The sequence below is a fragment of the Stegostoma tigrinum genome, chromosome 16 (assembly GCF_030684315.1).
Source record: "Stegostoma tigrinum isolate sSteTig4 chromosome 16, sSteTig4.hap1, whole genome shotgun sequence".
NCBI classification, from domain to species: Eukaryota; Metazoa; Chordata; class Chondrichthyes; order Orectolobiformes; family Stegostomatidae; genus Stegostoma; species Stegostoma tigrinum.
The window spans coordinates 15,178,159-15,195,817 of record NC_081369.1 but is presented as its reverse complement, the minus strand read 5'-3'; the positions used below and the strand labels follow the sequence as shown (position 1 = coordinate 15,195,817).

Here is a 17,659-nt window from a genome sequence, read left to right as displayed (position 1 = left end):
CTATAACACAAATTCAATGGTCACTTGGTTCCTGGATTGTTCTAAAGTGCCAACTGGTTAACTAATACACTTCAATAAAGAAAGTTTGTCATCCTTTTCCCTTCTGAGCTACAAGAATGTAGATTGCCTCATACCTGCTCTCTGAAATGATTTGAGCCACTCAAATTAACAAATATCAGTGGTGCGTAATAAACACTGGCCTCACCAGGGATGTCGACACCAGATGGACACATTTTTTTAAAAAAATCCATGTTTTATATATTGCAACAACCAGTGTCATAATATGGGAAACAGACAGTTTACTTTGCCTCACTGAAATCCATGAAAGATTAGTACAGGCCTCTGATTCACTTAGCAGTAGGTTATCATTTTAGGATATTCGAATAAGACCTGCTAAAGCTGCTCCTTTTGTAGCAGTTTTACTTCATTTTCCACAAGAAACCTACTCGCTCACTGCCACTAATTTCAGTCCAAGAAACCTCAAGCTTTGTTATTAGTACATCATACACATGCAGAGCTATTTCTGGTTAGCCAAATTTAAGAAATTAAAACATAGGTGGACCACAAGAAAAGCATGTCCCTTAATGCTTCTACAAGTGTCAATCTTCTTACCAACAATATGCAACAGACTTCGACAGGTCAACAACACAACTGAGTGTTAACATTCTGTTTCTGTGAAGTATTAATTTGGTCTCCCACCCACACAGGGAGAGAGAAACATCTCACTGAACTACCATACAGTGTTAGAAGTTACTGCTAATTTTGAACTGAACAATTGATGGGATGGAACTAAATAAAAATTCCCAAAATTGACCACTCATCTTAATGTATACATAATAACTATTGCAGAAACTAGCAAAACAAGTTCTTGATTTTAGACATCACAAGCTCTCTTCAAACTTGCAATAAATCTATGCATACAGGTACATAAGTCAACATTTGACCAAAACCCAAATAAAATTGCCCATAAAAGCAGCATTACACACAGTATGTTTTTAAAACAGAACTTGACTGTACTTAAGGTCATTGTTAAAACCCTTAGATTACTGCTTTGTAATTCCAATGAACATTTTTCATTGAAGAATGTCTACATTCTGAATGACAATTTTCCTAAGAATTAGTTAAAAAGAGAAAAATATGTCAACATTGTGACTAGAGATAATGGGAATTGCAGATGCTGGAGAATCCAAGATAACAAAGTGTGAAGCTGGATGAACACAGCAGGCCAAGCAGCATCTCAGAAGCACAAAAGCTGATGTTTCGGGCCTAGACGCTTCATCAGAGAGGGGGATGGGGAGAGGGTTCTGGAATAAAGAGGGAGAGAGGGGGGAGACGGACCAACGATGGAGAGAAAAGAAGATAGATGGAGAGGAGAGTATAGGTGGGGGAGGTAGGGAGGGGATAGGTCAGTCCAGGGAAGACGGACAGGTCAAGGAGGCGGGATGAGGTTAGTAGGTAGGAAATGGAGATGCGGCTTGTGACTGATTGATGAAAACACCAAAATTAAAAAACAACAATTCCTTGGTTAAAAGGACTGAAATTTTGGATCCATGATCAAAAGTAAAATGCAGTGAAGGGGTGTCCAAAACCAGAGATAAAAACAGAAATTGCTGGAAAAGCTCAGCAAATCTGGTATGTCGACAGAACTCAGTTCTCAGGAAGGGTCACTCGACCTGAAACTTTAACTGATTTCTCTCCGCAGATGCTGCCAGTCCTGCTGAGCTTTTCCAGCAATTTCTATTTTTGTCTCTGATTTATAGCAATCACAGTTCTAATGGTTTTCATTTAGTACTGCCCACAACCAGAGTTTGTTTCTCAATTACTGCTTTATTAATTCTCAACCTAATGAAAATGGAACAAGTGACAACCATCAGCAAAGTTTTCTACCACAGTAGGAAAGCTAAAACAAATGATAGCCAACCAAGTTCATAACCAGTGATAACAGTGGGGACTGGCCAGAATGAAAAGAATTCCTATTCCATATTTCAAATTTCATCTATTTTTCTTGTCAACGTATAACTTAATTTGCATACATTTTATACTCAATATTCACAGGATCATCATCTTTACTCAAGACAGCAGACTGACAGAATCCCATTTACCTGTATATCTGTGTCCTTCACTGGTTCAAGAGGCTCAAAAGTCGTAGCTGCACTGAGACTTTCCAATCGTTGAGAAATGTGAGAGATATCTAATCCTTTAGAACTCAGTAGAATGGACCTGTTTAAAGAAAAAAAAGGGGGGGAGGAGAAACTCAACATTTGCAAAGTTTGCTTATCAACAATTATTGCAACTCTACGTTGGTTCACTGTGCATTAACAATTATGTTGCATCAACCTTATGTTCTGTAAATCTTTTTCAATTCAATGTATCAAAAGGAATGTTACATGCTGTTTAAAAAAAATAACAAAAAAAAAGAGATAATTGCACAGCTTTGGCAATAACATGAGGAATACTAGCATGTCGCCACATTTTTCCAATTTCAGCCAGAGCCACAGATGCAGTTCGCTCTCGTTTGCTAAGTGACATTGGATTATGGAGTAGCACTAAAACAAACCAAGGTACAGAATTGCTCATCTGCCATCACGGCAACAGATTGTTATTTGACGCAGTAGTGAAAAGTAGGTTATTTCAAAAATTGAAGGTACATTCAAGATAAAACAACCCTTCAGTAAAGACTGAAATTTAGCATCTAAATATTTCTTTCCTGTGGTTATGTACTTTCAGTAAAATGAAGCCAATGGTTTTCACAAGAATCTGTTCACCAGAGAAGGGAGGTCTTTCTCCCAGATCCGAAATAGTCTCAATACATTTTTCACGTGGCTTTTTCACATCCAATACACAACTAAAAGGAACACTTTATGAAAAACAAATCAATTAGAAAGAGAAAAAGCCCTAACATTTCAGTCTGACAAATAACAAAGCGCCTTCCAATCTCCAACTTTCTCTCAAACAAATTAAACTAACTGATCAACAATTTACTTAACATTTAGACTTTGTAGCCTTGAAAAAAAAGATGTGTGGGGAAAGCCATTCTAGCCAGGTTGGCTGTACAGCTAGATGATCAAATTTGGTGCTAACAGTACATATGATCTGCGGCAGCTGAAGTATATTTTGTGGAGCCTCACCCTACAGTTTAACAAAGAGACGCTTTACTGTGGATTGGTGAATAGTCAAGGACCTTCATAAGAAAACTTAAAAGCTCATGTTTCCATCTTAACAACAAAAATCAATCAAAACTTGCCATCAGAAACAGTAGATTGCCTGATTTAACATAAGCATCATAGGAGAACAACTGGTCATATTTTATACAAATGGATTCACTAAACATAATTAGTGCACTGTTGCAGTTTATATTAAATAATTATACAAAATCATGAAACACCATGAATAAAATTTAAAGCATTTTCATGTAATATCTACAGTAAGAATTCAACATGTTCCTCATGAAAGTCAGCACTCATACTTACGCTTTGACATCTGCTGTTTCCTGTGAGGTGCGTGTCAAGGTCCTTGATCGCAAGACCTCTCCAGCCTGCTGAATCTCCTGCAGGTTTCTTTCTACATGTGGAAGCTCAGACACCCCTTCAGTTTCTGCTGCAAGCTGCTCAGCTTGCTGTAACAATTCGCCGAAACCTTCTACATCCATAATAAATACTCAAATTCTGCAGAAAGTAAACAAAACAAAATTAAAGCCATACTGGGAGACAGCTTACACAAAAATTTGTGTGGTGCTTTTAATTTGGAAAGATTGCTGTAGATGCTTCAGAGACAATGAAAAACACATACCAAGCTAAAAAGGAGACCATCAAAATTTTCAGAGGCAAGCAAAGAGGCATAGAGCTTCAAGGAGAAAACATTACAATTTAGGCTTAACAAAAGATTGAAGGACACAGGCACCAAAACGGAAAGGAAATGGTTTGGGGCTGTGGTAAGGCTGAAGATGGGGAGACACCCGATTATAAAACAACTGGATCATGAAAATAAGAATTTTAAATTGTTGGGAGTTCCAGATCAGGAGTATGTTAGATGAGTGGAATGTTTTATTGGATACCATGTGGGCCACTGAGCTTTTGATGACCTGAAACTGTCTTGACCAAAGGCTACACAGGCACAGGCGCACACTTGCCAGACACTCAGAGGTGCATATATTAAATGACAGAGTCCAGTGGGCATTCACTTACAAAGTAATACTTGATAGACCCAAAATATCATGGCATGTGCAAATCACATTTTGTTTTCAAAATAATGCTTTGAGGTCTAACATTCCTGTTTCTTCTGAAGTTCGGAAGAGTCAAATGTTTTTGAAACATACAAGAGGATGGTTCCTCTTATGGGAGGATCTAAAACAAGGGACATCCTCTTAAAACAGAAACAAGTGAACATTTTCTCCGAGTTGAGCGTCTTGGGAATTCCCTTCTTCAAAAAGGGCAGTGGATGCAGAATCTTTAATTATATTAAGGCAGAGGGAGATTGGCTCTTGATTACCAAGAGGATGAAAGATTAATCGACGAGAGGCAGAAATTTAGATCAGCCTATAATCAGATCAGCCATGATCTCATCAAATACAGACAAGGCTCAAAAAAGGGTCAAGTGGCCTATTCTTGTTCCTTATTCATATGTTTGTAATTTACACAGGGTCAAAAATGAGGCATTAGCCTGGAGACCACTGGAATAGTCTAGTATGGAAGGGCCAAATCCAATGGATTTGTTTTGGCAGTCAATACAGAAGGAAATAATAGTGGAGGCAGGTTAGAAGTAGGTAATCTTTGACACAGGTGTAAAAGTCATTGTTTAGCTCAGGTACAAATAGGACTCCAAGATTTTAAACAGTTCATTTTAGCCCAATAAGTGGCTAAGGAGCAATCTGGAATCAGTGGCATGAGTAATGGCTTTCAGGCCAAGGCATGAATGACCAATCTTTTCTGTTTAATTTGGAAAAATATGGCTCACCCAACACCAGATGTTGGACAAATAATGTGGCAATACAAACAAATGCAGCTCTCTAATATGCAAAGTGTAAAACAAAATCTGCACTTCATTTCCAGCTCAAACCCTTACGAAGGCCCTTTAGACATTAATAGTGACTGCCTTGTCACAGATGATCACAAGTCTGAAGAGTCAACGAAATTGCAAGCATCATTATCGGCAACAAGGTCATGTCATAAGTAACGGAAAGCAGTTCAGGCCTCAAAAGTGCAGGCCTGTTTTGCCATTAAATAAAGTCAAGTATGAATGACAGCCAGCCCAGTTCTAAAATGCATCCATGTGAATTGCAAGTGATACATAGATATTAAAAATATAAACAGGATGTCAGTCCAGGGAAAGTGACTTTTAGTGTATTGCAACGAATCTCAGAAAACGAAATGGCTGCATTCCATGTGGGTCACTTTTGCCAATGTCACTGGAAGGATCACCAAGACAACATATTTATTTTGCTTAACTGGTTCCTAAGCAACTGTCTGAAAATGACTACAAATCCCAGTGATTCTCCAGCATCCAAATTTAAGACCACTGCTCTTTTTTCACATAAATGATTTATGAAATTGAATCTTGTAAGCTCTATTCTATCAGGAAACTTAAAACATAATAAAAAGCAGAAAACAGAATGGATGAAACAATTAGACTGGTGAAGACAACTGATGCATGCAGATGAAATATAATGCAGAGAAATGTGGAACAAAGCATTTTGATGGGAAGATTAAGGCAATCAATTTAAACTGAAGAGTACAATTTTAAAGGGATGCAGGATACATGGAGATGTAAATATACAAATACATTAAGATGGCAGGTGAAGTGGAAAAAGCCTACTAAAAAAAACAGCCTCCAGAATCATTGGCCTTACTAATAAAGGCATAAATAAACTCAAGCAAGGTCATTATGATAATCTTTTATAAATCATTCAATTGGCTCCAGTTGGAGTATTGTGTTAACAGCATATTAATTGGTGTTTCAATGCATTCTGGTCGTGGCATTCATTCAGAACTTGTCTGTGCCCCAAATGTAATCTACACCTATGCTACCTTTGGGTCAGAAGGTCCAAATTCAATTCTCACCTGTCCTAGTCTATTGTCATAACAGGTCCAACCAATAGGTTAGTTAAAATATGTAAATATATAGAAACAGGTTGTCACATTGGCAGTATATGTAATATAAACATGTGGTCTTTGTAATTAATCATTAAAAATTGCTTGACTTCGAGTTACAAGTTACTAAAGAAAGTTACTGTAACAGTAACAGGGATGGGAGTTCCTTCAGTTTCATGAACAGCATGGAGATGTGCTCTCCAACCCAAATAGGTTAAGAGGAGGTCTGGTAGAAGTTCAGAGTTTTGAGAGGGTCCTAATTATAAACTGTTACATGTGGCATGAATAACTTAATGACAGATTTAAGGATTTCAGCAAAAAAAAGAGTGACATGGGGAAACTTTTTTTTTAAATGCAGCAAGATATAATGATCTAAGAAACACTGCCTGAAAGATGGTGAGAATAGAACAACAGTAACTATATATACAAAATAAAATTGGAAAATATTTGTGGGTGTAGAAAAATTAAACCATGTGAGCAAAGAGCAGAGGAGTGGTTAGGTTGTCAAATATCAGAGAAAAGGCCAATTGTAGCACTTCTATGAATCTTTTCCCCAGTCTCCCAAAAGACAATATCAGCTACACAATGGAAAACAGTGCTGTTATTCCAGAAACAAACCAAAACAGAAATTGCTGGAGAAATGTGTCAGATTTGGCAGCATCTGCAAAGAAAAAAAAGAGTTAAAGTTGAGCCAGGTGTAGTAGTTCTGAAAATGGGTCAAATTCAATGCTAACCTTGTTTTCTCTCCACAGATGCTGCCAGACCTGTGAGTTTCTCCAGCAATTTGTTTTGGTTTGTTCCAGATCTTCGGCACCTACAATTCTTTCTTCTCTTATTTCAGAAAAAGTGTTTTCTAAGTGTACAATGGAAATTGTACACTCTGAGGTCAAAACATAGAAATTTGATGGCACTTGGGTTTCCTTCCCCGATTCCAATTAGAATATAAATTTTAGTGTTTTGGTTTGGAGGATTTTAAAATGTCAGCTTCGTTATAATGACATCTGGGAAAATTTTACATAAATCCTACACATGTAAAGAGCCCAACTGCTAGTTTTTCCAATTCACAATGCAGCCACAATATATCCCTGTTGCTTCACTGGGATAAAATCCTGGAATTCCCTCCCTAATAGCATTGTGGGTCAACCCACAGCAGGTGGATGGCAGCAGTTCAAGAAGGTAGCTCACCACCATCTTCTCAAGGACAACTAAGGACGGACAATAAATGCGGTCCAGCCAGCAATGCCCACATCACACAAAAGAAGAATCATATTATGAATAGAAGTCATCAACAACAGACTTTAAAATAAGCAAGTGCAATCAATATCACAAAAGTCTTTGATCAGGGTATGTAGCATTGGAGTTCCAGCTTCTAGTGGAGATTGAAAACAATTTGCTTAGCATATCCACTCTTAAATGCAGGATATAAGGTGTCAATTCCTGTAAACTCATTTTCAGATTGGATTCAAAGCCTACAGATTTGAAACCCCATTGCGATCAGATCGGATCTCTTGTCCTTTTGCCTGTGCCATCCATGCCAATCAATCATAAATCAGGTGGCCCAAAAATGTAAAACGGATTTACAGCTACTTGAAGCTAAAAGACACCACTTATTTTTCAAAGTTGAGAAAGCAGAAAATCAAAACAAGTTCACTAATGAGACTCAGTTCAACACCTTAAACCAATACAACACAAAAAAGGATTGATGCAGCTAGTGACATACATGTAAAATAATGATTTTAACTACAACACAAACTCAAATGATCGCTTAGCAACCTCAACATCTGTATACAGTGCAAGAATCCAGGTCAATCTTAAAGTACATTTCGAAAACAAACTAGCTTTTTAGCAAATGTAAGCAAAAAAATGGCAGCTGTTGAAAAATCTGAACTTTAAAAACAGATAATGTGACAGAAAAACTCAGCAAGTACAGAAGTAATGTCTTTGGACTCAACTCTAACTGTTTCTGTGTACACATTATTGCCAGACCTGCTGAGCTTTTCCAGTTTTTATTTTGGATGTTTAACAATTTCATTCCTAAAGTAGATGTGTTTCACACCACTTAAGTGATAACAAATTAGATTTCTAAAGAATGAATTTCCACTGCATCTTAATCTCACCTCTAAAAATAGAGAAGTACATGCATTGAATTAGTTTTAATATGTAGCCCTCTTACTTTGCAGCAGAAATTAAAATTCTTAATCTTACTGCATGGAATGCAGCTGATGTGAAACTTTGACAGCTCTCCAAACATGTTTCTAAACAGTACAAAACAGTATACGCATAGGTTCAATTCCTGTGGCATGTCGAGTTACCAACTGGGGAAATAAGTGGATGGTACAACTAACCTCGGGCTAGGAAAATCAGGAACAGCACCTGCGACCAAATATTATACATTCAGTTTTACTTGAAAGAAACATCTGGACAAAAATCAGGTGAAAACAGGATCACAAGTGAAGAAGGGTCTAGGCCTGAAATGTCAGCTTTCCTACTCCTCCTGATGCTGCTTGGCCTGCTGTGTTCATCCAGCTCTAGACAATGTTATCACAAAAAAGTGTTTGGTTGTTACTAAATTCTGAATCAAATTGTCAATATATATTCACTGTCAAGTCACATATGAAACATTACAACTTGGGTGAAGTCCTCGATTCAAGCATCTACATTCCAGTATGAATCTACAGCCTGTGAAGAGGAGTAATGCTGGGGAGTGGGAGGGCAGGAGCACTGATGACATGTGAAAAGCAAAGCCTGATCTATTTAACATTTTTAATCCATAGGCCGTGGCTTTTAAATGAACTTTTGATGTCAGACTTTGCACCAGACAACATAACAGGATCAATGCATCTTTGTCTCGGGACATTCTGTCAGAGCCAGGAAACAAAGCCAAACAACAGGCTTTCAACTAAATTGCCTCCAATCTAAAAAGTGTGTTTCTACAAGGGAATCATGCTTATATACGGCAAACAGCTTTTACTTATACTGCCCTTTAATGTTTAAACTCCTAAAATGCTTAAATGGGAAGATTTAGAATCAAGTTGCAGTAACAAAAATTTGATGAGATAATGAAAGTCTCAGCCAAACAGATGGATCCTGAGAATTTTTTGTTAAAAACAAGAATGAGGTAGAGGTTTTACAGAAGGAGCTCCAAAGAAAAATTGAAGTGAGTGGCTGAACAAAGCTGATCATACAGCCATACAGTCATTGAGCTGTACAACATGGAAACAGTCCCTTTGGTCCAAGTCATCCATGCTGACCAGGTATTCTAAATTAATTTAGTCCCATTTGCCAACATTGAGCCTATATCGCCCTAAATCCATCCAGATGCCTTTTATCCTGAAAGAAAGAAACATTCATACAGTGTTTTACACAATTGTCAAACATCTCACAGCATTTTAAAGAAAACAATTTCAGAGAAACTCTGGTCTGACAGCAACTGTGGCAAGAAAAGCACAGCCGAGTCTGATGACTTTTCACCAGAATAAATCATCCTTTTATCAAAATACTTCAGTAATTTTGAAGTGTAGCCACTATTGTGTCTCTTGCATTACATCTGCTGGGTTACATGCAAGAACACAAACTGCAAATGTGATAATGACTGGATAATCTGATCTTGTGATATTGACTTAGTGGCAAATATTCCAGAAGATGGAAAAGAGTGTTCTTAATATGCAACAAAAGGAGTAGGCCACTCAGACCCGTCAATCCTACATTCCTGCATTATCTCTGTATCCATGACATCTGTAATAAGCACAAAGATATCTTATCTCAAAATACGGCTTTGAAACGGTATCCTTTGAAATGGCTACCTTCTAATCACATGATAGGGTTAAGTTTTGGCTTTAAAAACTTTAGCCAAAACACAGCACTTCCAATAGCTCAGCAGACCTTGTAGTATTAACTGGAATTGTATCAATAACTCCAAATCCTGGAGTGGGGCCTGAACCCAGGACCTTCTTGACTTGAGACAGGAATGAATTCCACATGAGGTACACACAATCAGCAATAAAGACAGATGGATGACCAAAGCTAATCATAGAGCCAGTTATAGAGCTGATCAGATGAATGAAGGACATTAAAAGGAGATCAAGGCTGGAAAAGATGATAGGGTATAAGACGACACTGGAGAAGTTAAGACTGAAACAGCCAAGAAGAAGCAGCATGACATCTTGACATCAGGAGTTTCCATTAGAAATGTGGAAATAGGAGCTCCTGCCAACTTTCTGTCACATTGCGAGCCCCAAGCAAATGGAAGATTTTGCTTTAGTAGGGAGAACTTTTGCCAGGTAGTTATTGCTGCTCTTGCCTCAATGCTTTTTGTACTTCCTTCTGTCACAGTCTGTTTTTAAATTTTCCTTTCTGACAGGCGTGGAGAGAAAGCACAGTGCACTGTGCTAAGCCAAACAGTTCCTGAGACTTTCAGGATGAACTTGGAGAGGGTGGGAGGAAAAATAATCTCCCTCTTCATATCCCTACCTTCCCACCACATCCCCCAACCTCCAGTCACCTTGTTATCATCACGACACTATCACTTCTCAACTACCCATTCACTGCTATCAATATGCCTACATCATCACTGAACTATTAATTTAATTGCAGATGCCCTTCATTTGTCCTCTAAACTTGGACTCACTTCATTTTTATTCCCTAGTTCTCTGGAAAAAAAACTAAGGAGTCCTGTGATTTTGCACCATGTTTTCCCCCATGCTTCAAGCTGAAATCAACTTTTTTTTCCCCTTTTTGAAATGAAGGAAACCCCTTTCCCTCGCGAGATCAGCCTTTTTCCTCTACTTCAAATATTCTTACTTCCCATCCCTCCCTTCATCTTTTGCCTCCCTAAAACCTTATTCACCACCCTTTCAAAATGTAAATCTCCCCACCCTTCAATAATATTCTTCACGTCAGTTCTTCCTTCCTCATCCAGCTTGTCCAAATTCAGCTCAATTCACATCTGTAATTAAAAATATTAAGTGTAGTGCCTTCAAAAAATTAAAAGGAAACTGAATTAAATTTATATGCAGTCTACTTTGTTAAATTTACTAGGAGTAGACTTTGAGGCTTGGATTGCGCAAGGAAGCATTACAGAACATGCAGGACCTGAAGCCGTTCTAGGCTGCAAAGACAAACAGGGACATCACAGCACCACAAAACTTGGTTTCAACCAGCCTCTTGGACGTGAGCAGATCAAGTTAATCAGTTATTTGGCTACACGTATGGCTGCTAAATTTGCCAACAGTACCAACAAATACTCTGCGATTATGGATAGTCTGATTATGAAGCTCACTACATATTTACACAGAGAACACATCAGAAAATGGCTAAGATCAACAATTTTCCAATACTACAAAACGATTACCGAACTCAGTTCATCTGCAATCATATGTTGTAGTGCCAGGGTAGTTGGAATTGATTTGGTAGGAGAAAGCACACTTTTGAAATTAAATATTAAGCACTCAGAAGAGAGCAAACACTGTTTTTCACAAAATCTGCAATGCAGCTCATATAGCCAGTGTACTTCCCAGCCACAGGAACCTGGATGTTAGGTTTGGTATTGATTTGGTTGTGGAACACAATTCCTGAGCAGCACTTTCCTTTACACGGAGAAAAATAAGCACAAAATGTAAATCCTGATCCAGTACAGTGACAGTGATGTAGCTCCTTGTGACACCTCTAGGTAAATGTGGGCAGCACACGTATTGCCACAATATCATAAGCTGTGCTGGAAGCTAGTGGTGAAACTGGACTCGAAACATTAATTTTGTTTCTCTGTGCACAGATGCTGCCAGGCCTGCCGAGTTTCTCCAGCACTTTTTTTACTTCAGATTTTAGCAACCACAGCATTTTTCTTTTGACTGCTGGAATTATAATTTTGTTGAGAGAAGTTGGAGATTTCCCTTTAGAAAGCATCAATGCACTGGCAGCCTTTCAAACTGATTACTATCTTGAGAAATGAAGAGACCCACATACTGAAAAATTGAGAACCGAGTCAAGACATTTCTTATCTCAGAGGGTTTTGAATACTTGAAATTCACTACCAGACAGCCCCAAGGATACCAGATCTGAGCACACTCAAAACAGGATTGGTAGAATTTCAGACATTAAGGCGGGTGCAAGGTTATGTGGACAGTTGGGAAGGTGGAACTGAAGTAAAAGATCAGTCGTGACCTTATTAAAAGGCAGAGTAGGAAATATGCCTCTTTCTCACAAGCATATACAAAAGCAGATCTTCATTACATCTTAATTTTTTTTTGTAGATGCAGTCCATTGCATTTGTGTTTCTACTGCTCGTTCATACTGCTATGCACTATTAACCAAACACACAACACCTTGACAATGCACACTTGAAAACCATGAGTATTTGGCCAAGGAGGAATTCACACCTCCTCCACCAGATAATTTTATAAAGCTCTGACTACAAACAGGCTTGAAATTAACATCCTCAACCAAATTGGTCCTCACCACATCACAACCAAGCATAGGAACCTAGTCAAGTTTCTCCCCACTAATCCAGGGTGCTGAGTCAATCATAGCACAATGATTAAAAAAATGTGAGCCAATCAGCACATCATTGTAATTAAAAATGGAAGGTTCCTAATTTGCACTCAAAAAGCTGCTTTCCCAAACAAGGATCTGTGGATCAAGGTATCTTTAGCTTTGGAAAAGACAAAGAGGAAAGGAAAGAATGGCACAGTGCAGCTTGGAAGGAGACGGAAAGTATTACATTGACAGGGACAGTAACATAGCAATTAAATTGAGCAACACTACTGAACATGCCTGGAAAACTGTGCTAACAAGTTCAAGTCAGTTTGGAGTTAATCCTCCTCCCCATGAGTTTAAATTGCATATTTATGCATTTGCGTTTTGCCAAAGATAACACAAAAAGGGCATTTGTAAAAATGGCTATGTACACAAAGACCTTCAAGCCATCACGAATGGTGGCCTGCTCCTTTCTTCTTCTAGGTTATCCATAGGCATCATCCAGAAACATGGAGATCAGTTTTCATATTTACACAATGCAGCCGTTGAAACCTTCCAATTCCTTCAACCCACATTGCTAAATGGTCTTCCCAATATTTAGCGTTGAGTAAGCTGTAAATTCTTCTGGTCAAACATTGGGAGGCTGGAAAAGATTGTTTTTGGTCTGTACAACCAAGTTTCTGACCCCTTCTGCTCTCTATCCACCTATAAAAATTATCTACTTGCTACCCTAACATTGTTTTCCTCTGCTGCATCTCATTAATGCTTGAACTCTTAACCATACCATTCTCACCTCCAGGTTCATTTATTTTAATAAAAGGCAAATAAGCAAATACTAGAAATCTGAATTCGAGAGAAACTCAGCAGATCTGGCAGCATCTGTGGAGAAACACAGTTAACATTTTGAGGCCAGAATGACACTTCAACTCCAGGTTCAATTATTTAATGTTTGCTGAACGTTTACCAATCCTGAGAGTCATGTGTCAATTTGCAACTTCCTCTCAAACTCTCTGAACATCAAACAGTATCATTTGGAAAAGTAGGTTCTGCAGATTAGGGCCTCCCACTCTCAAAAGTGAGCTAAGACTTAGAGCACTGGTATTTGAAACTCTTCCACCAATGTCCTCTGTCTTCCATGGGCAAGCGAGTTCTGAATGCACGCAGCCAAGTCACTGTGGCCCAAAATAAAGGTGAGGAATAAAACACTTTATATGACAAGTTACAATAAACTTTTATAAATCATTGGTTAGGCCTCAACTGTGTTCAATTCTGAAAACCATGCTTCAGTATGAATTTCACTCCTCACAGAGTGCAGAGAAATTTACACTAGTGGTAGCAGTGATGAAAAACCTGTCAAGTGGAGAGACTGTAAAAGCTAAAGGTTGTTCTCCTGAGAAGCGAGAAGGGGAAGATTGAGACAGCTATGCAAAATCATGAACTGCTTTGATAGAATAAATCAGCAGAAACTACTAGCATTTGAAAGTTTGGTAACTAGAGGGAACAGATTTAAGGACATAGGCAAAACAGACATACCAAGCAACAGTTACTTATGGAGCAAGTTGCAGTTTGGAATTCAATGGCTGAAAGACAGGTGGGAATAGATTTAAAATAATTTTCAACAGGAAATTCGATAAATAAACTGGAAATGTTTATAAAACTACATCAAAAGAGCAGAGAAATAGTTCTGCCAAAGAAGCAACACTGTCTTAATAGTTTGAAGGGTCTACTTCTCTTCTGCATCATTCCACAATTCTAAGATGATATGTGAATATCTGAAAATACTGTAGATTCTGAACTTCATTCAAGTGCCTTGTTAAACTACAAAGTATTTTGACACTAAGTCGTAGTGGCTTGAGACTGAAATGAAATTTCTTGCACAATATAAACATGCACTTTCAAAACGATTCCTGCAGGTCACAGATCATTCACGTTCTTACAATCAAGATGAGGCAACAAAATCTAGTGCTTGCATGAAATCAATTAGAAGAGTGATGGGCTGGCACACAGACAGCAATTCTATTAGTGCTTAGAGCTTAAATGCAAGCCATCAAGGAAATAGCTGTTTGACTGCAAAATGTTGAAGCACTGACAGCTCAATTTTCATTTGCTGAATTTTCCTGTCAAATGTGGATTGGCTGGAACTGGAGTACTGTTTTGGGCATCACACTTTAGTATGAATGTCAAGGCTCTCAAAACAGCGCAGAAGAGATTTATATGAATATTTTTGTGAATGAGGTACTTCAGTTTTGAAGATTAATTGGAAAGGTCGGAACTGTTTTCCATGAAGAGGAGCAGTTTCAGAAGAGATATAATGGAGGCATTCAAAATTGAGGGGTCTGGGAAAAAGGAGATAGGAAAAGCAGTTTCCACTGATGAAAGAGAACAAAAAGGCACCAAATTGTGATGACAGGTTTAAAATAAACATAGACATGAAGGAAGTTTTTTCCATGCAGCTACTGGTCAGGAATTGGGCTGCACTGCCCAAATGTGGTATAAAACAGGTTTAATTGAGACATTTAAAAAGGCATTACCCAAAAAGGAAGATGTGCATGGAGGTGACCAGGGTATTGTACTCAGTAAATTGCTCCTTCAGAGAACATACATGGTGACCTGAATGGCCTCCTGTAACCCTCCAGTGGTGCAATAGAGTGCACATCCCTTTCATGTTTTATTATTCATCAATATTTCAATTAACTGAAAACCAAAAGTCTGAAAGTCTCATTGCAAGCAGATGATCTCAATATACTGCGCAAGAACAGCATGAGAACATTTTTTTAATTCAAGAGCAAAATTTAATAAATTAGAGCATTCTTGTATTGACCAGCCGATGACCCACAATAACTACAATTGGATGAAACGTTTAAGATTGTTAAAAAGGATGATTTTTAAACATTGTAATAGTACTTAAATGCATTAAGTGGCAATATAATAACTTTTTTAAAAAAATGCCTGGTCCTGTATGAAAAAAAGCTGAGAAAATTGTTGTACCGAGTAAACATCATTCTGGTACGGGTACCATTTCATAAACTCAACTGTCAAGGGAGGAGGGCACTGAAATAAAAATTTGACAAGGTCTAGATCCAAATCCTCCATTAAAGAAAATATGCTGTACTTGAATGATTTAGATACAGATAGTCAGTAACTGGCCAAGAAAACAAGGCTGCCATCATTGGGTATAAAGATATGAGGGATTAGTAGCAAAATTTTGTCAATGGGTAGGCAAAACTAAGCCAAGTGTGACAATTAGTTACATTCTCTGCAATGCAACATTAACTCCAAAAAAAAGTCACATGTAGAAAGCAACAATTTAACTGCAGTTTCAACACTCAGCAGCTGGTATTATGAGTCAGTAGCCTAGTGTGAATCAACAATAACCGGAAAAACTCATGATAACTTCTGAATGCGCAATGCACAAACAAATGCCCACATCCATTACAAACAGGAGTTAAGGAAAGAGGGCACAACATGCTTACAGCTTACTTTCTTTAAATCAAGCGGTCATAATCAATAAAATTAGACAACCCGACACAAAGACAACTTTTCAGCAATCACTTATTTTGGTCATGAATATTTCAACGGGCTTTCAACTAATTTAACAAGATTGCAAATGATTCAAAATCCTAAAGTTCATGCAGAAGAGATCACAAAAGATAATCTTGTGTTACATGTGAATTGCTAGATAAAAGGGCTTTCTGGATCATCTTTTGCAACATTACAAGTCAGGTTAAAATTTAAAGTATGTGTCTTTATCTAACACCACACTGCTTTACAAAGTTTCTGGAAAAAGTAGTTATACATTGAAAAATTTTGAAATAACATATGGGAAAACATGGCAACAATTCTACAAACTATATCCAACAAATAACATGAATAAACTATTAACTTGTCAGTAATATAATCCTTGAGAATGTTTGGCAATATTCCTGAGATTACAGTTTATGATTTCAAGCTACTGAAAAAAGTGAGTACAACAGATATTCAGAATTAATACTAACACCTAAATCAGCCAGGCATGTATAATCAGTACTTAAGTTATTTAGCATTGATAAGTATGCTGAACAAAACACAGCAAAAAAATCTTCAACACAATCATCAGTCATTGAAGCCAAATCATACATGGATTTTGATACAAGAGAACAAGATTGCTTCTCAAGGTATCTTCTACCACAATTATGCAATGTCCTGGACTAAATACATAAGCAAATGTGCAACCTAGAACAAAAACCCTCAAGGTGTTAATTTGATCAAACAATTTAAATAATAGCTTACATTGGTACATTGCATGGTACCACCAGAATTAGCTTGACAAACAGCACTTTCCTAAAAATGAAACTAACAGACTGTTGTCTTGTCCCTGCAATGTCCCACAACTTAATGTGTTTTTCCTTTATTCATTAACAGGATGAAGACGACACTGGCCAGGCAGCATTTATTGTCCATTCTTTATTGCCCAGAGGACAGTTCAAAGTCAACCACATTGCTGTGGGTCTGGAGTCACGTCAGCCAAACCAGGTAAGGATGGCAGTTTCCTTCCCAAGAGGACATTACTGAATCAGATGGGTTTTCCAACAATAGATTCACGGTCATCATTAGACTCTTAATTCCAGATATTTTTTATTGAATTCAAATTCCACCATCTGCTGTGGCAGGATTCGAACCCAGGCCTCCAGAATGTTATCTGGGTTTCTGGATTAACAGTCCTGTGATAATACCACTAGGCCACTGCCTCCCCTAAGAGTTAAATGATGTATGCAGATTGAAACAACAGAAATTGCTGGAACAGTTGAACAGGTCTGGCAGCATCTGTGGACAGAAATCAGAGTTAACACTTTGGATCCAGTAACCCTTCCCTAGAACTGGGTGGATTCAAAGCTTGAAGGATGAAACTTGAGTTGGAATCTACATGGGGTAAGTCTGAGCCACAGGCAGTCACTGAGGAATGGAATTTGGCTGTAGAAACAAATTTTAGCAAATACCTGTTCAGACACCAGGAACAACAGTGAAATTAATGACAGTAGAAAAGAAAAAAAGATTGGAACTGAAATCTTCATAGGAGAGGAGAGCAAAACTTTTTCAAGGTGGGCATACTGAGAAGAGATGTG

General features: G+C 37.9%; 1 protein-coding gene across 1 annotated transcript in view; it reads right to left on the bottom strand.

The window, feature by feature from the left end:
- Positions 1-17,659, bottom strand: part of nup93 (nucleoporin 93) — a 114,427-nt gene that overhangs the window by 91,783 nt on the left and 4,985 nt on the right. The window contains exons 2-3 of the mRNA XM_048547025.1: positions 3,471-3,665; positions 2,103-2,220 (exon numbers count right to left, since the gene is read on the bottom strand). Coding sequence (XP_048402982.1) covers positions 2,103-2,220; positions 3,471-3,649 — 297 coding nt within the window. The 5' untranslated portion in view covers positions 3,650-3,665. The remainder of the gene's footprint in view (positions 1-2,102; positions 2,221-3,470; positions 3,666-17,659) is intronic.